General features: G+C 40.6%; 1 protein-coding gene across 1 annotated transcript in view; it reads left to right on the top strand.

Annotated features, from left to right (window-relative positions):
• The window catches only part of LOC126278914 (sialin-like), a 164930-nt gene that overhangs the window by 36740 nt on the left and 103626 nt on the right, over nucleotides 1-24564 (top strand). The window contains exons 3-4 of the mRNA XM_049979188.1: nucleotides 1350-1570; nucleotides 18378-18524. Coding sequence (XP_049835145.1) covers nucleotides 1350-1570; nucleotides 18378-18524 — 368 coding nt within the window. The remainder of the gene's footprint in view (nucleotides 1-1349; nucleotides 1571-18377; nucleotides 18525-24564) is intronic.

Here is a 24564-nt window from a genome sequence, read left to right as displayed (position 1 = left end):
GAACCGGCACACTCTTGAAGATGGATGGTAATTATCGAGAAAAAGTCTACCGACGAAGTTTCAATAATCGGCTTTAAATTATGACTCTGGTAATATCTACAACCCCATACACATTTCTCCCGTAGGGATAGTGAGTACAAGATTAGATTAATTACAGCACCAGGCATTTAAACGATCATTTTTCCCTCGATACATGCGTGAATGGAACTAGAAAAAGCCTTAGTAACTGGTACAGTGAAACGTAATCTCAGCCATGAACTCCACATTGCATCTCGTAGTGTAGATGTAGTTGCAGAGAACGGAGACCAGCTGGAAAACCAAGAAATTTCTTATTACATGTTGATATTAAGCTTGCACACAATGTTGGTACCTGTGTGCCATTGAGAATAGCGACTGAGTGGCAAGAACGGTGTGATACTCGGACCTCATTCGGTGTGGGGTGATGGGCTTGTAGAGGTACAGCCCACCATCCCGATGAAGACATGGATTAGAAATTGCAGTTTTCGTCGCCACGATTTGCAAGATCTGATTTGGACGTGGATGTTTTGTTCATCAAATGTCGAGCTGCCACAGAACATCATTTCGGTATTCAGTGAGAACAACATGCAAGTTCTTACAAGATGTCTGAAAACTCTCTTTTAATGAATTATTCGTGCGGCCATAGTTATCGTAGTTCCATTAAAGTTACTAAGGCTATTTAAAATCTGTCATTGTCATTCCTATGAAATTCATATTTAATTATAGTACAAATTTCCTTCTATTGATTTAAAACGGCGTCAGTCTTTGCATTTTCGTCTGACTGCCGCTTACACCTGGAAGTGTCGTCTGCCTGCACATTTTGAGATGTTCCTGAGTTTAACACTGATGGATTTAAGCTAGGAACGTCAGTGACAAACCCTGGAATACCTGGAAAACGTGCAAGTGGACGACGCTTCTAGATATAAGTGGACATCACACAAAAAATGTAATCACTGACTATGTTTTAAATCAGTAAAAAGGTTCAATAATTAATTTTTTGTCTTTCAGAGTATTTTAATTTATTATTATAACATCATGAGGACTGATATTTTGTACGGTTTTAATGTGTGTTTCACATGGTCTACGTTTTAACATACATTAATGCCTGTTGACCCTTTTAGTTGGTTCACTGGAAGATGTTTGTTATGAGAACGTGTTCTTAAAAAAGTTAATGTAGCTTATTTTAAATACAATAATGATGATTTGTAAGATGCTGCTGTCAACAGGCAAACAGACAGACTGTGAGGACTCCTGCACCAGTACCAAGAAATTAAAATAAAATAGAACTGAGTACAATTTATCGGTGTTCTGGCCTCTCATTTTGTTCTCAGGAGGAACTTTCGGTTCAGTGGTGACGTGGCCCATGTGCTCGGCCATTATCGAGGCACTGGGGTGGAAGGCGTGCTTCTACATCCTCGGCGCCATCGTGGGCTTGTGGAGTATTCTGTGGTTCGTGACGGTGTACGATTCCCCCTCCACACACCCGCGCATTACACCTGACGAGCTGAACTACATCACCACCAGTATTGGCGACACCGTCTCCAAGGAGAAGGTCAGTTGTTGACAAATTGCAACATTCAGTGGCAAATTTAAGCGCAGGCAGGGCCAGTTTGAGAAACTTTTTCCCCGCAAGCAGAATATCATTTGGTGCCCCATCCCCCACCTCCTTTGTTCAGAGATTAGCTGCCATTCCATAGACTTTTGTGCAAGATCTTTCAAATTGAATGTAAATTTAATAATCGTGGAAATGGGTGGCGTTTTCTTTTAAAATAAGTACTATGCAGACATTACTCATTAACACAAATAAACAAGTGACCACGAAAGCTTCAACAATTTTGTACCAATAAATTTCTGACTCTTGTTGAAGTGCTAAATACACTGGTGCCCAAAATTAAAGCAACAAACAAAAAGTTACAAGGTTACGTTTATTTTGCGCCGAAACGGAATAAGCAAGTGATAGTCTAGTAGAGACAATGTAAAGAATACAGCAGGACGAGGAAGCAGCGGTTTGTTACTTTAATTCCAGCCACCAGTGTATAAAAAAGACGTTTCTTTTCCATTTGAGGTAATTCCTGTGATCTTATAACATTTTTGTTAAATAACAGCTGTCTAAAACTACATAAGATTGTGCAGCAGTGCACAAAGACGACTGTCTGTATAGAGGGACAATATGGCGTCAGAATGAAGCGAAAGTTACAGCGTGGCAACTTGGTGACACGGTTTCATGTCACAACATTACCTATATCAGAAGCTTGCTCCACCTGAGCAGTGCTCCAGACTACACAGTAACATAAAATTTTTTTGGTTGGTATTGGCTGAAATAAGCAACACAGAAGCTCCTTCGTGTCGGCTGGAAGTCCAAGGTCGGGGCTTGTAGCATGACTCTGGCAGCGGGGCCCACAGTGAACAGTCATACCGATGGTGGCTCTCGCCAGTTATGTTAATTATTCCATTATAAAAGCAGAGTGGTTGAACAGTAATGGGGCGCTCTATAGTGCGGTCATACACGTGCCTTGGAAGGAAGTAAAGTGTCGTCTGCCCAACTACTGCATAACTGTACTGCTAGCAAATATCATGTGCCACATATTAAGTGAACAGTGAAGTCTGATTAAGGGTACATGAATAATTAAATGACATCTCCTAAAATAGTTGAACTGTGTGCTCTTTCACGCAAGCCAAGTAGTTTAGTATTTTCCCCATTACAGCGCCACATCGCCACAATTATACGAGCCCACGACCAAGCACTTTCACAGCAGCGAAGTTACATGTCGTAAGAGTAGGGTGACCATACGTCCCGATTAATCGGGATTGTCCCGTTTTTTGAGGCTCAAAAATTTGTCCCGACTTTTTAAAACAAAAAACAAAAAAAACAAGCCATTTGTCCCGATTTTCAAGGATTATTTTCAGACATTTACAAAGTCGTTAAAATATTTTCTGAGTGTCGATTTTATAAACTATCAATTGAAACTGACATTCCGTACGTTGGTACCCCTTGATAATGTACAGCTTAAGCACTACAATTGTTGCGTACTCTTATTTTCTTTGCTTTTGCTTGCCATTGTTGTCAGCACTCAGTATCAGTTTCGTGAAGTGCTAGCACGTCGTGGCGATGCCGAAACGAAAATCAAGAGCTTCAGAGGAAATTTCCTTGTTTCACGGATATAGACAATGACTGTACAGCAAAATGTAACTTATGTAACTGTGCTGTATCCGTGTCTCATGGTGGTGCTGCAGATCTCAAGCATCATATGGAATCGGAGAAACAGAGGAAGAATCTTCGATCAGCAGGTTCCTGGCAAAAAATGACGAGATATTTTGTAACTTCAAATACACAGGAACAGAAAAACGTAGCTGTCAGAAGGAACCCTGTAATTCCATGTTGTTTAACACCACCAAAGCTATCGTTCTAATGACTGCTGTGTTCAACAAAACAAAAAAAATTCCTGATTCTAATATTGCAGAAAATGTTTCGTGTGGAAGAACAAAGTGTGAAGCAATTGTCAACAATGTTATAGCTCTGCATTCCCAGAAACAGGTAATAGCTGCTGTAAACAGTGCAAAGTACTTTTCAATATCTACTGATGCTAGCAACCATGGGCATCAGAAAATTTTTCCTATGGTAGTTCAGTATTTTTCTGTAAGTGAGGGTGGACTGCAGACAAAATTGCTTGATCTTGATGAATTGCAGAACGGAAAGTCCGAAACAATTTCCAATTATCTTTCTTATGTTATACAGTCGTTCAGTATCATCTCAAAATGTGTTGCATTTGGTGCAGACAATACTAACTGTAATTTTGGGGGGTTAATGAAGAAAGAGGGTAATAATGTTTTCACACATCTGAAAGAAAAATTTTAAAAAACTCTAACATTGTTGGCATAGGTTGTCCAGCACATGTTGTTCATAACACACTTCAAAGTGCTTCTGATGTTTTACCTGTTGACATTGACTGCATTGTCATGAAGTTGTACAACCATTTTCATATTTTTTCTATTCGTGTTGCAGAACTCACTGAGTTCTGTGAATTTGTTGGTGTCACTTACAAAAATTTACTTTCCTTTTCCAAAACAAGGTGGCTTTCATTGTTGCCAGCCATAGAAAGATCTCGAAAATGTATGAACCTTTGAAATCTTACTTTTTGTCACAGTCTAACTCAAAGTTCCCTGCAATCTTAAAGAGTTTTTTCAGTGATCCTATAAATGAATCTTATTTACTTTTTGTACATTCATAAACGAGTGTTTTCCAACAATCTATTGTGAGCATTGAAAAACAGAATAATTAAAAATGTTAAGCATTACCAGTCTTAAATAAAGCTTTGACAAGTCTAAATTCAGGGAAACATGAACATTTTGTACCACTAAGTGTCAAAAAAACTGCTGAATGATTGTGATGACCAGTCTGTTAAGAAATTTGACATAGCAGTATCAACGTTTTATCATGCTTCAGTAGACTATTTATCGTCATGGTTACAGGGAATAGCTGAGGTTTTTGTATTCTCATGGATGATGCTCACTGAACCACCAGAATGGTCAGTAGTTGGAAATACTTTAATGTGGCTAAATGAAAAGGGCATTCTAGTAAATGACAGCCTCTTATTTGATGAAATAGTTCACATACAGTCATTTGTAAAACAACAAGTGGAAACAGACAGTGAGCAATGGAATCAGTTGATGGCACATGAAAAATGGTGTAGGTTTTTCAGATCTTGCCAGTGTAATGAGAATCGCTTAATAAAGCGCAGTACTTCTTTTCACTCCCTGCCCACAATGCAAACGTTGAAAGAGTATTCAGCTTACTTTTATCAAAGTGGACAGATGAGAGGAATAGATTTACGGTGAGGAGCGTTAAGTGTATTTTACTGACCTGTTTAAACTTCAGTAAATACAGCTGCACTGACTTCTATTCATACCTATTACGCAAACCTGAGTTGCTGAATGAAATTTCACCTTCGAAGAAATATGATTGCAGTGTGGAATTCACAAAACCATAAATCCCTTGTGTTCCTTAAGAACTTTTCTTGTAGTGATTGTTACTGTATGTCTTTCTACATTCGGTGTTATAAATGTTACATTTCTTAATAGGTAAATTTCTGAAAACTTGAAATGTACTTCTTTCCAGTCTTTCCATACTTTGGTTTTGTATACACACAGACACACACACACACACACACACACACACACACACACACAAACACACACAAACACAAACACGCACACAAATATCAGTGAAGGCTATATTTGCAGAGGAAGAAGAATTGTTAGCGTTAAAAGTGATATTTGACGAGAAATAAAAATTGTCCCACTTTTTGGCCAAAAAAGTGTGGAAATCCCACTTTTGTCCGAAGAAAATATGGTCACCCTACGTAAGACGCAAGGTTAGTGGATTTCAGCAAAACCATCAGATGTGATGGATTCGCTCATCTCAATCGACAACTCTACATATACAGTTACGCTATTACAACGAGACGCCAGTGGCACGTCTTGCCAGTGAAAGAAGAGTGCTGTATATTGCATCCCTTTCGGGGATAAGTATGGGTGGATTTAGGCTGTAACAGTGAATAACTGAATATTTAATACATGACAGTAGCAATCCGTAGAATAGCGTTGAGTAGCGAATGTAAAACGACAATTATTAGTACTCAGAAAGAGCACAGTGTAGGATAGATAACAGTAACAATCTGTAGAAGTGTCAAGGTTATTATGTACAGAGACAGTTATTAGTGGTAGTGAAGAGTATAGCGCAGGACAATTATAACAGTGAATGTTAGAAAAGAAAAACTGTGATAGTGACTTTTGGAAAAAATTATGCAACATTGCATGACAATGAGTGACAGTTTATGTTGTCGTAATGGCAGATACGGCGTATGTAATGCAAAGGACTGTGATGTAGGATGTCGAATGAGAGATCGACATCAAGAGCAGAAGGCTGTAAAACATCGTTAAGATGCTTCGCTCTGTAGAATGGCGCAACCAGGGACAAAGCAGCTGCCGGTAACAGGGAAACTTGGGACAGCAGTGTCGACGGTCCACAGCTGCGTGGCCCGAGCAGACATCACAGAACCGAGGTGAACGATCCTTTTCACGGCTGGTGGCGGCACTGGAAAATCAAAGTCCACCTGGGCAGCCCACACACACAGCCTTCGTAGACAGCCCTGCGTCACAGAACATGCTAGGGCTGCCGGACTTTACCTCCCTGGGCTCAGCCGGATAGCAAGGCAAAAACAGCCGGCGGCATAGCACACAGCAGAGCAGAACTCACAGCAACGTCTGCATATAGCAGCCGGTTATTACATTCATTTTAGTGTTCAGCCAGTGGCGACTCGTGACCAAAGAAGATGGTGGTGCACTTTGCTCACGAAGGAAAACATCAACAAATCAGAGAAAATCAGTTCACTTCTCATGTTTTTGTAATGCCTGATATAAACAGACTGCTCGCTCGTGTCACTCCTGCATCTACTCATAATAAAACCAAAAGGTGTACACAGAAAAAAGTATTACTCTTGCAGAATAAAAGGAATTAAAATCAACTGCAGCTCTATGTACTCAAAAAGTGGTAGGTATGCCTTACTAACATTTTTCAGCAACACTGATGTTAACGCCGTTCGATTTTATCTCTGAATTTGGATGTGGTGGTGATCACTTGTACAGGAACTCTATTCTTCTTTCCTTCATATTTGCAAATCTTTCAAGCAGTCTTTTATTGAAGTCTCCAATTGCTAAAACTATGTCTCGTTTCAGTAGAGAGCATCGTGAGTGCTGATAGACTTTCTTGGTCCATAATAATCCCCAAGACTGTTTCGATGCGTTTCAGCGAAGAAAAACAACGTTCTGCTTCTGAGTGGTCATTGTAATTGTAATTATCGCTTTCAATAGCTTCACAGATTTGACCAGTGTATCACAAAGATTATTGTCTGTTATGTAATCCAGTAAGCTCAAAGTTTCACATATGCTTTTAAACTCCTACCATAAATAACAGAGAGTTCTGTTCGAAGCGTCTCTGCTTCCAAAAAAGAGTAGCATTCAATAGCAGCTCTGAAAGACGTTTCTGGAAAATTGGAAGAGTAAGTAGCGAATTTCTTTGGAACAGAGAGAGAGACTGCAACTAGGAGTCCAGTGAACTTGAATCTTTCTTTTGCCTCGTAACTTATGACATCACATACTTCTGTTGCCTCCCACAGTAGATTCCACATCGCTGCGCCATCTTCAGTTCACCCTCTTTTATGGTACTCGTGTAAATCTATTGAATTATCACTCACTCCTTAGCTAATGTTCACAATTTCACGCTCAAAAGCTGTCAGCTGATTTTGTGCGTAGGTGCGTCAATATCCCTTTTTTGTAGCTGGTTATACAAAATATCCACATTTTGTTGTTGTTGGGGTCTTCAGTCCTGAGACTGGTTTGATGCAGCTCTCCTGTGCAAGATTCTTCATCTCCCAGTACCTACTGCAACCTACATCCTTCTGAATCTGCTTAGTGTATTCATATTGGTCTCCCTCTACGATTTTTAGCCTCCACACTGCCCTCCAATACTAAATTGGTGATCCCTTGATGCATCAGAACATGTTTTACCAACCGGTCCCTTCTTCTAGTCAAGTTGTGCCACAAGCTCCTCTTACCCCAATTCTATTCAATACCACTTCATTAGTTATGTGATCACCCATCTAATCTTCAGCATTCTTCTGTAGCAACACATTTCGAAAGCTTCTATTCTCTTCTTGTCTACGCTATTTATCGTCCCGTTTCACTTCCATACATGGCTACACTCCATACAAATACTTTCAGAAATGACTTCTTGACACTTAAATCAATACTCGATGTCAACAAATTTCTCTTCTTCAGAAAGGCTTTCCTTGCCATTACCAGTCTACATTTTATATCCTCTCTACTTCGACCATCATCAGTTATTTTGCTCTCCAAATAGCAAAACTCCTTTACTTCTTTAAGTGTCACATTTCCTAATTTAATTCCCTCAGCATCATCCGACTTAATTCGACTACATTCCATTATCCTCGTTTTGCTTTTGTTGATGTTCATCTTATACCCTCCTTTCAAGACACTGTCCATTCCATTCAACTGCTCTTCCAAGTCCTTTGCTGTATCTGACAGAATTACAATGTCATCGGCGAACCTCAAAGTTTTTATTTCTTCTCCATGGATTTTAATATCTACTAAGAATTTTTCTTTTGTTTCCTTTATTGCTTGCTCAATATACAGATTGAATAACATCGGGGATAGGCTACAACCCTGTCTCACTCCCTTCCCAACTACTGCCACCCATTCATACCCCTCGTCTCTTATAACTGCCATCTGCTTTCTGTACAAATTGTAAATAGCCTTTCTCTCCCTGTATTTTACCCCTGCCACCTTCAGAATTTGAAAGAGAGTATTCCAATCAACATTGTCAAAAGCTTTCTCCAAGTCTACAAATGCTAGAAAGGTAAGTCGTAAAGTCAATATTCCCTCACGTGTTCGATCATTTCTACGGAATCCCAACTGATCTTCCCTGAGGTCGGCTTCTATCAGTTTTTCCACTCGTCTGTAAAGAATTCGAGTTAGTATTTTGCAGCTGTGACTTATTAAACTGATAGTTCGATAATTTTCACATCTGTCAACACCTGCTTTCTTTGGGATTGGGATTATATTCTTCTTCTTGACGTCTGAGGGTATTTCGCCTGTCTCATACATCTTACTCACCAGTTGGTAGAGGTTTGTCAGGACTGGCTCTCCCAAGGCCGTCAGTAGTTCTAATGGAATGTTGTCTACTCCCGGCGCCTTGTTTCGACTCAGGTCTTTCAGTGCTCTGTCAAACTCTTCACGCAATATCATATCTCCTATTTCCTCTTCATTTACATCCTCTTCCATTTCCATAATATTGTCCTCAAGTACATCGCCCTTGTATAGGCCCTCTATATACTCCTTCCACCTTTCCGCCTTTCCTTCTTTGCTTAGAACTGGGTTTCCATCTGAGCTCTTGATATTCATACAAGTGGTTCTCGTCTCTCCAAAAGTCTCTTTAATTTTCCTGTAGGCAGTATCTATCTTACCCCTAGTGAGATAAGCCTCTACATCCTTACATTTGTCCTCTAGCCATTCCTGCTTAGCCATTCTGCACTTCCTGTCGATCTCATTTTTGAGACGTTTGTATTCCCTTTTGCCTGCTTCATTTACAGAATTTTAATATTTTTTCCTTTCATCAATTAAATTATATATTTCTTCTGTTACCCAAGGGTTTCTACTAGCCCTCGTCTTTTTACCTATTTGATCCTCCGCTGCCTTCACTATTTCATCCCTCAAAGCTACCCACTCTTCTTCTACTGTATTTCTTTCCCCCATTCCTGTCAATTGTTCCCTTATGCTCTCCCTGAAACTCTGTACAATCTCTGGTTCTTTCAGTTTATCCAGGTCACATCTCCTTAAATTCCCAACTTTTTGCCGTTTCTTCAGTTTTAATCTACAGGTCATAACTAATAGATTGTGGTCAGAGTCCACAACTGCCCCTGGAAATGTCTTACAATTTAAAACCTGGTTCCTAAATCTCTGTCTTACCATTATATAATCTATCTAATACCTTGAAATCGCCAGGGTTCTTCCATGTATATAACCTTCTTTCATGATTCTTAAACCAAGTATTAGCTATGATTAAGTTATGCTCTGTGCAAAATTCTATCAGGCGGCTTCCTCTTTCATTTCTTAGCCCCAATCCATATTCACCTACTATGATTCCTTCTCTTCCTTTTCCTACTGACGAATTCCAGTCACCCTTGACTATTAAATTTTCTTTTATCTCATCATACAGAGCTAGTTGGCATATAAACTTGTACTACTGTAGTAGGTGTGGGCTTCGTGTCTATCTTGGTCACAATAATGCGTTCACTATGCTGTTTGTAGTAGCTTATCCATACACCTATTTTTTTTATTCATTATTAAACCTACTCCTGCATTACCCCTATTTGATTTTGTATTTATAACCCTGTATTCACCTGACCAGAAGTCTTATTCGCCTACCACCACGCAGTGGTCTAGCGGTTCTAGGTGCTCAGTCCAGAACCACGCGACTGCTACGGTCACAGGTTCGAAACCTGCCTCGGGCATGGATGTGTGTGATGTGCTTAGGTTGGTTAGGTTTAAGTAGTTCTAAGTTCTAGGGGACTGATGACCACAGATGTTAAGTCCCATAGTGCTCAGAGCCATTTGAACCACTTTTTTTTCTTGCCACCGAACTTCACTAATTCCCACTATGTCTAACTTTAACCTATCCATTTCCCTTTTTAAATTTTCTAACCCTCCTGCCCGATTAAGGGATCTGACACTCCACGCTTCGATCCGTAGAACGCCAGTTTTCTTTCTCCTGATAACGACGTCCTCTTGAGTTGTCCCCGCCTGGAGATCCGAATGGGGGACTATTTTACTTCTGGAATATTTTACCCAAGAGGACGCCATCATACAGTAAAGCTGCATGCCCTCGGGAAAAATTACGGCTGTAGTTTCCCCTTGCTTTCGGCCGTTTGCAGTACCAGAACAGCAAGGCCATTTTGATTAGTTTTACAAGTGATCAGTCAATCATCCAGACTGTTGCCCCTGCGACTACTGAAGCTGCTGCCCCTCTTCAGGAACCACACGTTTGTCTGTCTCTCAACAGATACCCCTCCGATGGAAGCCAAAAAACGAACTTTTCATCCTTCAAAATTTTTACCAAGCCACAGGCTTGAAGGATCATGTTCTCATTACACAGTTTTTCCCCCTGGCTCATATTATTCATTCACGTGATAATACCTTCCCTATATTCGAAAACAGTATTGACCCTGCTTGACTGAAAATTCCAACGAGTAGGCACTGAACGTGGCAGTCGTTTTCATACTATTTCGTCGAGAACTGCTGTTCTTTGAGGGGATTCTGAAAATAAGCTGCAAACTCCCTGAAGTTTAGTGAAAAATATACACTCATTTTTACTAACGGAAGCGGCTTTAAGCATAATGAGATTCAACTGGTGGGTATAAGAATGAATGTATGAAGCATTGGGAAACTTTTCCTTAACAAGAGCCTGCGCCCCTCGTGATGAACCACTCATGACTGCTGCACCATCATATGTTTGCGCTATGAGCTTATGTGGACAATTCCCCAAATGATTATTAATCTGTTCGATGGTGGACGTTGCCAAAGACTGGACAACATGCTTTTCTGGTGCTACGAAGTCCCAAAATCTTTCAACTGGTTTTTCATTAATGATGTTCTTATATACTATAAACCATCTGGAAAACACAGGCTACGTCACTGCTTTCGTCAGCTATTACGGCCAAAAACTCAGCACCCTTAATTTCCTTTCTAATTTCCTCTTGGCAGACCTCAAGCATGCACTGGAGGAGTTCATTCTTGATGGTTTTTGAGGCTCCTTTGAATACTGTTGCTTTCTCTAAACGCGATTTTAATACAAAGTCTAATTCTGCACTAAAATTAATCAAGGAACGAAAAACACCAGGACTGTAAGATGATTCAGTCTCATCATGTCCTCAAGGGCAAGTTCCAACGCACCACAGAAACGAATACAGTTAATAATTAGATTCCGTATGTACCTATTACCGGTAACTTTTTGGTTGTGTAATGCCACAGACTTTCTTGGGTAGCTATATTTACATTGCCTAGACTTTCCATATTCAGAACGTTATTTACGTGGACTGAAGAAAGTTCGTGTTTTCTAATTTTAACGTGGAGGTGTTGAATGTCACAGACTCCGTGTTTAGATCATGAAAGATCTCCTCCAAATAATAAACAAGGAAAACAAAATAAAGCATTTTTCATGTCACAGCCACACAGCCATTCATGCTTGTTGTACAATTCAGAGTTAAATTTCCTATTGAATTGGCGACTTTTCGTTTTAACGGTCTGCGGAATTGTTAAAGCAGGAGTTGGCGCACCTAGCCTCTTGTTTTCTAATTTTTCTTCCAACTTCCGTGAACTGAAGGGTTCAGAGAGCAATGAAATTACTTGATTCATTATTTCACGTGTTCACTTATCACTTGAGTCTCAAAATTCTCTGTAGCACAGGCTAAAATAACTAACACAACACACAGGAAATAGCTAGTTCGCTCGCAGCTACACCTGAACTGGTAAGGTGGCGCGAGAATCGCGCTTTGTCCGAAGATTCGATAGTTCCGTTTCCCTTCGGAAGAATTCGGGTCCTCTTCCTGCGGCTGGCAGGGTGGCTCGGGTGAGGTGCTTATACACACAAGGCCCGTGTACGAGTACAGTGTTCCCAAGCGTTGTCCCCACAGCCCGCACCCCCTCTGAGACACCCAAGTCCGCGTTTGCAGCCATTTTTCAAGCTGCTGTCGCCGTCGGCACATTCCGTCCGACTACACTGCGTTCGGCGTTTGGAGCACGGGAATTTCAAAAGAGATAAATGGCGCGCTACTTCTCCACTAGTATAGAACGCTCAGAAGGCAAACAGTTGAACAAAATTATTCCACTGGAGTAGCGCAAACTTGCCAACCTATACAGGAGTTGCCCCTGTGTTTAGCTATAAGAAATCAGTAAAGTTTAAAATATGGGTGACAAGATAAACCTTGTCGGATCGTGGAATGGGAAAGTAAGTGATTTTGCTACTGGGATGTATGCTGAGGACGAAATTTCGCCAGATCCACAGGAAAAAATGTCGAAATTAAACGCATCAGAATTACATGACTATAGTTCGCCAGTGTCATTTGTTTCAGAATTGTTACACTCAAATGTATTAGAATTACGTGACGATTTGTCCAGTGCAAGCACGAGAGTAAATGTTACTGATAATAAAGATGATGAAGTGAGATTTCTCAGGGAGTTGAGTAAAAAAATGGACACTCAAGCAGTCAAAAATTCTCTTAACGAGAATAAACAAGCATTTAAATTATCAACTTATGAAATTAACGAAACGAAAGCTGAGGTTCGCATAGAAACGCAAATGACAGTACAGTCAGACATGATGAAGAATTGTCACTGCCTGACATTTGACAGCAGCAACATACATCACAATCTGTGTGCTATGAGAAAGGTTGGACTTATATCCTACAATGTTAACATAGACATGGATTAATTGGGTTCCTGGTATCCACAAAATTGTTTGTTTTCTAGACGAAAATGTAGCTGCATAAAGTATTTATAACTGACACAGATGCCCTTGCTTTAGAGATACATAATGCAAGTAAACTTATGTTTTGGCTATTACAGTGGTCACATCACCTTCCTATACCTGCCCTCACCTTCCAGATATTCCAGTGATCCTTCCTAGCTCACTGTTAATCAGTTCACCTGTTGGTACAATAAGTAACTCTTAAGGGTAAACCCTTCCAAGATCCAGGCATAAATTATAAAATGAACCATCTGTAGATTCCAGTGCCATGATTTCAATCTCACACATTACAACTACTCTACCCGAGCACCCAAGACACTAAAGTAACTAATTTTTCTTGTCTAGAGTTCAGAGTTATGAAGAACTTTTAAAAAGTTCTTTTATTTGAGAAATACTTTATTTATAAAGTGAACAGCAGCATATTTGGCCTTTAGCAGCTTTCGAGTCAAACATAGTAAAAATCATGTGCTTCAGCACGAGTCAAAATTTTGCAACTATCAAACTTATATACATATCATTAAATCCATAAGCTGGGTATTTAACATTGTTGGCATATGTTGTACATGTTTTAGTTATCCATAATCTTCCCCTCCCCTCTGTACTCTGCCAAATTAAGCAGCTGATGTGGGGAAATATGAGATTTTGCTACATAGTAACAAGGACGAATTGGCGGGAGAGGGAGACTTCCCCTTCCTCTCTCTACCCAACCCAAGGTCAAGCCGAGCATGCATTCTCTGCGAACTCATGACAGGCGAAGAGTTACGCTCTTGTGTAATACAAAATTTATATATTTCTAAATTTATTAATTTATTCATAGAAAGATGTAGAATTATGCAGATGTAAGAAATAGTAGCTTTAAAGAGAATTCAGTTAGTGCTTTCCACAAAAAGTGCTATTTTTTGTAATTTTATATCAGCAGAAATAAACATGTTCTTTTTCTATAAAAGTAGGATACAGAAGATTGGGTAAAATTATCTTCAGGACATTTCGAGACATTTAAAGAAACATGAATTTTAAATTAAGAGACAGAAAAACTTAGTAAATTATCCTTTAGTTAAGTATAAAGCAGAATATAGAACATACAGCACTATATTTTATATAAGAGGTAATGAGAATGTACGACATTACAGGGCATTTGATGGATTTTACAACGGTACAGCGCTAACCAAAGAGACAAGTGAGGACAGTAATTTTCGTAATGCTTACGCTTGAATGGAAAGTATGGAATTGGAGCTATTTTTTAAAAATCAAATTATGCTGAGTGGGAAATTGGGTAGAGGGGAAACAATAATGTGATCATAGTTTACTGGAAGTACTTCTTGTGAGGTATCTTTGCCTTTCAGTGATCGCTGTCGAGGAGTAGTTAGGTGGTAGATGGCATGCGAAATGTTTGTCAAGGTTGTGTGTCGAGTTACATGACACAGTTACAGGAACAATAAAAGTGAGCTGAGTGCCCAAGTAGTTAAGAATATTGAACAGATAACAAGAAAGCATAAGCATGTGTAGACAACCTGATGTTCAGAGTACAGAGAGAGGCTGTTGTCGAAGCTGGAGTGCAGAATAATTAAGATTATTATCAGAAGAGTATGAAAGTACCCTGAGTGCAGTTAAGAAGTTAAAGTATATGTCTCTGTTTATTTATGACATGAAGTATAAGTTCCAACCAACAGATTGTTTTCGGTTCACCTTCTTTCTGGAGAGTTATTTGTCTCTGAATGACGAGCATGTTACTGGGTGGAATGGTAATTAACTGTTTGGTACCTACAGATACCACACCAATAACCTGAGAAGTGGAGGCAGCGACAGGACAATCTTTGGTGAAGATATATGCAGGAGAGCATAATCTTAGGGAACCAAATTAAAATGAAAAAGTGATCAAAAAAGAAACAGTGGCATGTGTTGATAGTAGGTGTGACATTATCCATTGTTGAACAGAGGGATAGCGCAGTGGATCCCACAACCAGAATTGAGTGTTTGATGGATGAATAGAGTATTTTTTCATGTTAGAAAACAGAATAAATTACAAGAACAGGAGGAAGCAGCCTTCAACAACGAAGAGCGTGCAATAAAATGCAAAAGCAATAGTTCAAGAAGGCAAAAAGTAAGTTTGCAAGAAATAAAAATCATAGTTTTCACTAGCAGCGCTGCTGTAGAGAAACTAATTAAAATAATTGTGATTTTGGAGTTTGGAATAATGTGTCATGGTCCGTAATGAATTGTGCTAGAGTTGTATTTTATATGTTTATTCATGTTGTTAAAGCTGAACTACTGAAATTATTCACCATGGTTGAAATGAGAATTAATATTATGTACAGCAGCATGCCTTATTTGGGGTAACAAGAAGGGTGAATGAAGGAGGAGATATCAATGAAGTGGGAACACAAAGCCAACGTAATGCTTCCTGATTTCCTAAAGAAAGAAGAGGAAGAATGGGAGACACAATAGAAAAAGGAGAAGGAAGAATGGAAGGAAGCACGTAGAGAATTATGTTAATGACAGCAGAAAGAACAGGACAAATAAGAGAACTTACAAAATGTTGTTGTCATCGTCTAGTAAGCCAGGAGAAGACACATCCATCTATGAGGATTTAGAAATTGATTATGGGGAAGACCTTTCAAACTGGATGCAGTGCTACTAAAACAAAACTGAAATTAAACAGTCAGAAGTGAAGAAATTTATGCAAGCACAGCTTTAGGTCATATAGACTGTTAGAAAGAAAAGAGTAATATACAAACAGTAGACAATAATGTAACTCAAACAGAGGGAGAAATGTGTACAATGCAGGCTTTGGTACTACCAAATTTGTGTGTCGATTGCTTATTGGGGACAGACTCGATGATGTAGATTGAAGTAGAGGTTAATTTTGGCATAAATGCCGTGAATATTAGGGAGGATGAAAGAGAGCAACAGAGGCTGATTCTGTAGACAACATGTGACCCAAGACTCAGCCTGTGTTCGATTTGCTTGTTCCCTCCCGTAAGTACTCAGGACAGCACAACACTTCATTCAGTACTGCGTCGTGGTTAAGCAGAATTATGGTGTCAGTGCTGTTCACCTTTCCTATTTGTTTGAGGTATAAATGATGTTCATGGGTCCAGACGCTGTTCGCACAAAAACATGCAGTCTAGCAATATATTGTAAGAAGACTTTAAAAATAAATGGCAATGACAGAAGAGAGGGATGATAATTCTCAGTATATATTATACATGTGCAAAAGTGATGAGTGCTGCAAATTTGTAATGAAACGATATTACAGTACCACACAAAAAGAATTTAAAGTTTTAGTTGACAATGGAAGAACAAAACGTTACGACGACTGGCTGACGGGGTTCACCGTTCTGTACACCTAGACACACTTTGTGCTAAATTTGTAGGCAAAGAGCACGCAAATAAATTGCTGGAACGAACAGTAAAGTTTCAGAAGTCACACACATTATTGAACTGTCATTTACAACAATTTTTACTAGAACTGAACGAAGAACATCAAGTTCTTATATATTATATAGTAGATTGGTTCAGTCACAGGGCAAACTTAGAACGATTTTCGATTTAAAATTCGCTATTGTTCAATTTATGAAAAAAAATAGTTTCAGGATCGAATATTAGAACATCTGGAATGGATTACAGACCTCACATTTGTGGGTGGACGTGACTGCACACAGACGCTGCAAGGTGAGACACAACTTATTTCTGATTTGATTGGGATGCGGTTAAAGAGAAAATCGCATTGTAGAAGGGACAAATTCTGGCAAGCACGGTCCAAGCTCACTGACATTAGAGAAAACGTAAGGTCTGAAGAATTAATTACAGAGATTGTTTTCTAAATACTGACGATCTTACATCTCTTTTCAAGCTAATTTTGAGACGTTTGCCTTTACAGTTGAAAGCGCCCCGATGCATACGCAAATGTAAATCATTGAACCGCTGTGTAATCCCCATTTTAGAGACAGATCCTTTTACGTTAAAACTATTCAGAACATCAACATTGCTTTTCTCAGGTCGAATTACCATCTCCATAATGAGCTTGCGTAATTGCTGCAATATTTCTATGGGCATATTTGTGTGAGAGACCGTTCTTCGATTATGAAACTAAATAAATCACGAGTATGGGTCAACCTAAGTGTGAAAATGTGCCAAACTGTCTCAATTTGTCTGTATGCGAATAATTAGTACCAGATAACAATTATGTCTTAGCTGTACCAAAAATAATTAAATAATACTAGATATTTGTCTTCTTTGTTATCTATGATGTTGCGTAATGCGAAATATAGATCGAAGTCGTATGCATTGCGAATACACTGCCATTTAATTGCAGCGCATTCGGAGTTTCCCCTCTTTGCCTTGTCGCCCTCAGACATTGTGGTGTGATGGTTGCATAAGCGTGAAGAGAGGCTGAGAATTTTGGCACTTGGTACACGACACGGCTTGCACGCTGAATTTTTGACTACCCCTGTTATAGAACGCCAGAAGCATCTACTAGTGATAAAGCGTTACACCCGCAAGTGAGAGTGTCGCTGAGTATAACTAGCAGTGGGTCAAAAGTGCATTTCATTTATTTACTGTTTGTTAATAATATACTACTGTCTTTCAGCAGACAATTCGGTTCATCCTTTACTGGACTGAAACGCTTAACTGAATTTCTTGTGGAATAATGTCCTGTGTCAGTTTATGTTTACTCAATAGTAAATTTTGTTTTATTTTTCGGTTCATTGAATGTATGTTGAAACCTGAGGTCAGTGAGTACAGTACATGATGAAGATTATTTGGTCTATATAAAATGTGTGTATGTGTGTGTGTAATGCTTCCTTGAAGTGTTGTATGATTAATATGTTATAAATAACCTTGAATTAACATTAAATGCTTGTGGGGTAACTTAATATATTGTGCTAGTATGTAGTTTCAGCCTCATGACTTAAAGGGTTGTCTTTGTTATTACTTGTTTTCCAATTTTTTTGTCAAATTTTAAGAAGAATTAGTGATCTGTGGTGAGGAGTATTCAAGTGGCCAAGTGCTTGTCAAGGCTGTGTGCCGAGTGATGTGGTACAATTATAAACAGTGTAAGAGTAGGCTCAGAGCGCCAATAGTTAAAGTTTTAGAACATAATTCTGGATCAAAGTTGTGTGATGGACAGGCATAATCTGAAATATCCCATGAATGTTTACTAATGTTGTTGTTACATGGGCAAACATGAAATCCAGTGTCTAGAGCTTGTGTGAACACCAAGAGACTCAAGAGTCCCAAAACAGCCATCCTGTTTCAGAGGATGCTGCCATTCTGGCCGGTGATGACTTCCTGTCCATTCATGGCGCTGGTGGCACTGCACTTTGGTAACCTGGGAGGACTCTTCTTTCAGTTGACTGAAACCCCAAAGTACATGTCTGAAGTTCTTGGCTTCGACCTCAAACAAGTAAGTGTTCTATCGACCATAGTCCCTCTATAAGGTTATAATGACATCCAATTCCTATGTTGTTTGCCCACTTAAAATTTGCGAGACTACCAGGAAATTAATGCGCTTTCAGTTCATGATATAGCACATTGTAACATGGTATACCCGAACCATGCAAAATATTTTGGAACTTTGCAGTTTTATAGGCATCGTTGCACCATTCATGGCTAAATAATTTCCTCGGTGTATTGTTTTGTGAGCTGTAGTTGGACTATGTAGGCAAACACCTTTATAAGATAATGTTTGCATGGTCTGAGTTGTTCATGTCATGACAGATGATATCAATTCACACCACAGGAAAAAAATCGTGTGATTGTGCGATAGGTGATATCAGTGGATCACTTGCAGGAGTGAAGTACCTAATAATATACAGGGTGAGTCACTAAATACTGCCACCTAGAATAACTCCGAAAGTACGCAGCAGCTGAAAAGTTTGTGGGACAAATGTTGCATGGGACAACGGTGACCATAATATGACGTTGATTTTTTGTTGCTAGGTGGAGTCGCTTCAGAGATATGAAGGTCAACTTTTTTTTATGGGGTGCTATAGTTTGATACATATTTCCTGGTAGCGGCTATCGAGACGAATCCAATAATGTGTAACAGTAAGGTCTTCAAAGGTCAATGAAGGTCACAAAGGTGACATGAACGTCCATTTACAGACGGTGTTCTTAGTAATGATCATTGGTACCAATGCAGTGCTGCTATCTTCTTATAATGGATTGAGTGGTATTCCTTATCACGTCGGCACTTATCGAAGCAAACGCTTTGACAATTCTCTCTCGTATATCCTGCAAATAGTAAATATTCGCCGAATACGGCGTATCCATTTAACGTGCCATTGATATGTAAACACCATTCGACGGTTTCGCAATGCAACACTAATAGGAACGGTAAGACTAGTATTGGTGAATGTGAATGATGTATTCCTTCGAAGAACAAGTCGATATGTTTCTCATTCACGGAGAATGCCAACGAAATTCAGTGAGCGCTTGAGAATACGCTGAAAGATATCCTCAAAGTACTCACCCTACACGTCGTACATTTAAATATGTGTATGGTAAATTCAGAACAACCACATCTTTAACGTATCGGAAACATATCTGGCAAAAGAAAAGTTACTAACGAGGAAACGGAAATTGGAACTCTTTGTCACTGTGGGTCGAGATCCTTGAGATAGTTCGCGCCAGAGCCGGCCGCATTGGCCGAGCGGTTCTAGGCGCTTCCATCCGGAACTGCGCTGCTGCTGAGGTCGCAGGTTCGAATCCTGCCTCGGGCTTGGATTTGTGTGATGTCCTTAGGTTCGTTAGGTTTAAGTAGTTCTAAGTCTAGGGGACTGATGACCTCAGATGCTAAGTCCCATAGGGCTTAGAGCCATTTGAACAATCTGAAGTTCGCGTCAAATCGCAAGGGAATCTGGCATGAGCCTGAGTAGTGTTGTTCGTGTTCTGCACCGCCATAAACATCACCCTTGCCATATCAGCCTCCACCAAGAATTAACTGGTACCGATTGTATGCGTCGCATTGAATTCTGCCGATGGGCTCAACTTCAGATTCAGAGGGATACCACATTTATTAATTTGTTTTTATTTACTGACGAGGCTACGTTCACGAACCATGCAGATGTTAATTTGCATAACTTGTATTATTGGGCAAATGTAAATCCATGTTGGCTGAGGCAAGTTGCACACCAAAACCCGTTGTCGCTGAATGTATGGTGTGGGATTCTGGAGGACAGAATTATAGGCCCATATTTCATTGAAGAAAATCTTAATGTAGGAAGTATACGACATTCCTTCAAGAAACATTAGGTCTGTTACTGAAAGAAATATCATTAGGAACAAGGAACAGAATATGGTATCAACACGATGGGTGTCCGATACATTTTTCGCTGATAGCTGGAAATTACTTGCAGAGACAATTCCCAAATCGTGGGATCGGACGCGGAGGAGATGTGTCGTGTCCTCACCAGACTTGACGCCTCTGAATTTTTTCTTGTGGGAATTCGTAAAAGACATTGTTTATAAAGACGTTCCAAGTACAACTGAAGATATGCGTGAGAGAATTATCAGATCATGTGCATCGATAAGTGCAGATGTGATAAGCAATACCACTCAACCAATGATAAGAATATTACAGCTCTGCTTTGATACAAATGGTCATCGCTTCGAACACCTTCTGTAAATGGACATTCATGCCACCTTTGTGACCTTCGTTGACTTTCAAAGACCTTACTGTTACATATCATTTGATTCGTTTCGATAGACGCTATCAGAAAATAAGTACCAAACCTACGTCATATTACGGCCCCCGTTGTCCCATGCAACTTTTGTCCCACTAACTTTTCAGCTCCTATCATACGTACAGAGCTATTCTTGGCCGCAATAGTTTGTTAGTCACTCTGTGTAGCTGGAACGGTTTGTTGTAGAAAAACACTTAAATATATCCGACAGGAAGACAAGTACCTGACTGATGATTATGGGAAGGATCCTAAGTATGAGTATTTTACTCTTATAGGAGAACGCTCACAAAACCTCAGCTCAACTGATTATCTATTCGTCATAGTTTAGTTTTGTCAGCACGACAGCATCTCAGAAATGTTCAGTAAAGCATAATTTGGACGCAGTACAATAAAGGCACTGAGGGCTATACTGTCTACATCATAGTACCCTCCATTGCAGGGTGTGTAAAGAAAGATATTACTTTCTCATCCCAATTTACTTTTGCACTACCTCAGAAATCATCGATATAGGTGTTAGTGTCAGTGTCGCTGAGAAACGGTTTAAATCGCTAAACCTAAACAAGGCTCTAGGGTCAGATTGGAACATTGTCAGATTCAGCTGAGGCAGTATCCATTTTAACCATAATATACACTCCTGGAAATTGAAATAAGAACACCGTGAATTCATTGTCCCAGGAAGGGGAAACTTTATTGACACATTCCTGGGGTCAGATACATCACATGATCACACTGACAGAACCACAGGCACATAGACACAGGCTACAGAGCATGCACAATGTCGGCACTAGTACAGTGTATATCCACCTTTCGCAGCAATGCACGCTGCTATTCTCCCATCGAGACGATCGTAGAGATGCTGGATGTAGTCCTGTGGAACGGCTTGCCATGCCATTTCCACCTGGCGCCTCAGTTGGACCAGCGTTCGTGCTGGACGTGCAGACCGCGTGAGACGGCGCTTCATCCAGTCCCAAACATGCTCAATGGGGGACAGATCCGGAGATCTTGTTGGCCAGGGTAGTTGACTTACACCTTCTAGAGCACGTTGGGTGGCACGGGATACATGCGGACGTGCATTGTCCTGTTGGAACAGCAAGTTCCCTTGCCGGTCTAGGAATGGTAGAACGATGGGTTCGATGACAGTTTGGATGTACCGTGCACTATTCAGTGTCCCCTCGACGATCACCAGAGGTGTACGGCCAGTGTAGGAGATCGCTCCCCACACCATGATGCCGGGTGTTGGCCCTGTGTGCCTCGGTCGTATGCAGTCCTGATTGTGGCGCTCACGTGCACGGCGCCAAACACGCATACGACCATCATTGGCACCAAGGCAGAAGCGACTCTCATCGCTGAAGACGACACGTCACCATTCGTCCCTCCATTCACGCCTGTCGCGACACCACTGGAGGCGGGCTGCACGATGTTGGGGCGTGAGCGGAAGACGGCCTAACGGTGTGCGGGACCGTAGCCCAGCTTCATGGAGACGGTTGCGAATGGTCCTAGCCGATACCCCAGGAGCAACAGTGTCCCTAACTTGCTGGGAAGTGGCGGTGCGGTTCCCTACGGCACTGCATAGGATCCTACTGTCTTGGCGTGCATCTGTGCGTCGCTGCGGTCCGGTCCCAGGTCGACGGGCACGTGCACCTTCCGCCGACCACTGGCGACAACATCGATGTACTGTGGAGACCTCACGCCCCACGTGTTGAGCAATTCGGCGGTACGTCCACCCGGCCTCCCGCATGCCCACTATACGCCCTCTCTCAAAGTCCGTCAACTGCACATACGGTTCACGTCCACGCTGTCGCGGCATGCTACCAGTGTTAAAGACTGCGATGGAGCTCCGTATGCCACGGCAAACTGGCTGACACTGACGGCGGCGGTGCACAAATGCTGCGCAGCTAACGCCATTCGACGGCCAACACCGCGGTTCCTGGTGTGTCCGCTATGCCGTGCGTGTGATCATTGCTTGTACAGCCCTCTCGCAGTGTCCGGAGCAAGTATGGTGGGTCTGACACAACGGTGTCAATGTGTTCTTTTTTCCATTTCCAGGAGTGTACAATAGATTTCTTGAACTAAAAACTATGATATGTGATTTGAAGAAAGCACAGGTCACACCCGTCCGCAGGAAGTGGTACACAAATTTACTGTTAATCTCACTCAGACCCATCTGCTGGTAATACTGTTCTTTTTGTGCATACATTTATAGAGGTGTGAATTTAGATGTAAATATAATATGTTTTTACATATTATATTTACATCTAAATTCACACCTCTATAAATGTATGCACAAAAAGAATAAAATTGTTAGACCAGATCCAGAACACATTACTTTAAACCAGACACAAATATTCCACAAAATAAAAATGGAGAAAACGACAGACTGGACGCAACTTTCACGTAGAATCCGAGAGGCCATGAAACTAGCACAAGCACCAGGCACAAGGAAACACCGTTGGTGGAACCACACATGTGACCAAGCTATTGACCAACGAATCAGTGCATGGAAAAAATTTAGTAGCCATAAATCCCAAGAGAATTGGATGAACTTCTTGAAAATACAGAAGCAATCTGGCAAAATCATTTGCAGTGAAAAACGACAGTATGATAAACGGCGACAGACGGGGATCGAATCGGACTTCATGAAGAACAATACAAGAAACTTGTACAGAATGTTCAGAGAAAATATGACTGGATATCAACCACCCAACTTATGCTTCAGAAGACCGGATGGAACCCTAGAAACCAATACCAAAAACAATTGTGACATTCTGGCAAAGTACTTTGAAAAACTGCTCAACACAGACCCCCCAATGGATGAAATGATGACAGAAACAAGCACGTACAATCCAGATAGTGAGCCTCCAACTCTAGAAGAAGTTAAAGAAATAATCAAGTCACTCAAGAATCGTAGAGCACCAGGAGAAGATGGCATCATCGCGGAAATATGGAAGTTACAAGACCCAGAACTCAACAAAGACATCCACAGGATCTTGGAAGACATCTGGAAGACCATGAAAATTCCTGACGACTGGAAAACTGCCCTGATACACCCACTACACAAAAAAGGCGACAAGACTGACCCGAACAACTACAGAGGAATATCCCTACTACCGGTCACATACAAGATCCTCTCTAAAGCTTTACTGAATAGACTAGAATGCCAGACCAACTACTTGATTGAGGAATACCAAGCAGGCTTCCGTAAAGGGCGGTCTTGTGCGGAACAAATTTGGAACCTGAAAATGATTTTACAACACAAACAGAACCTGATCATTACCTTTGTCGACTTCAAAAAGGCGTACGACTCTATCGACCGGAAAACTCTCTTCAAAATTCTATCGGAATACAAAGTAGACAACAAAACACGGGCTATCATAGAGCAAACTTTAACCAACACGACGTCCAAAGTAAAGTTCTGTGGGGATCCATCAGAGCCCTTTGAAATTAGCACAGGTGTCCGACAAGGCGATGGCCTCTCACCTCTCCTTTTCAATCTGGTGTTAGATAAGGTCATAAAAGAATGGGAAACATCACAACAGGGGATAACCTTAGGAAACATACATATTAAATGCCTGGCTTTTGCAGACGATTTGGCGATTGTCACAAAAGGTATAAAGGAAACAAAAGACGCTATTGAAAAACTGCACGAAATCGCTTCCAAAACTGGACTACAGATCTCTTACGAAAAGACTCAGTTTATGAGCACAAAGAAACTCTCATCTCTGAACACAAAGTATGGCACGATTTACAAAACGGAAAACT

The sequence above is a fragment of the Schistocerca gregaria genome, chromosome 6 (genome assembly GCF_023897955.1).
Source record: "Schistocerca gregaria isolate iqSchGreg1 chromosome 6, iqSchGreg1.2, whole genome shotgun sequence".
In the NCBI taxonomy this organism is placed as follows: domain Eukaryota; kingdom Metazoa; phylum Arthropoda; class Insecta; order Orthoptera; family Acrididae; genus Schistocerca; species Schistocerca gregaria.
This window is presented reverse-complemented; position numbering and strand designations above follow the sequence as displayed.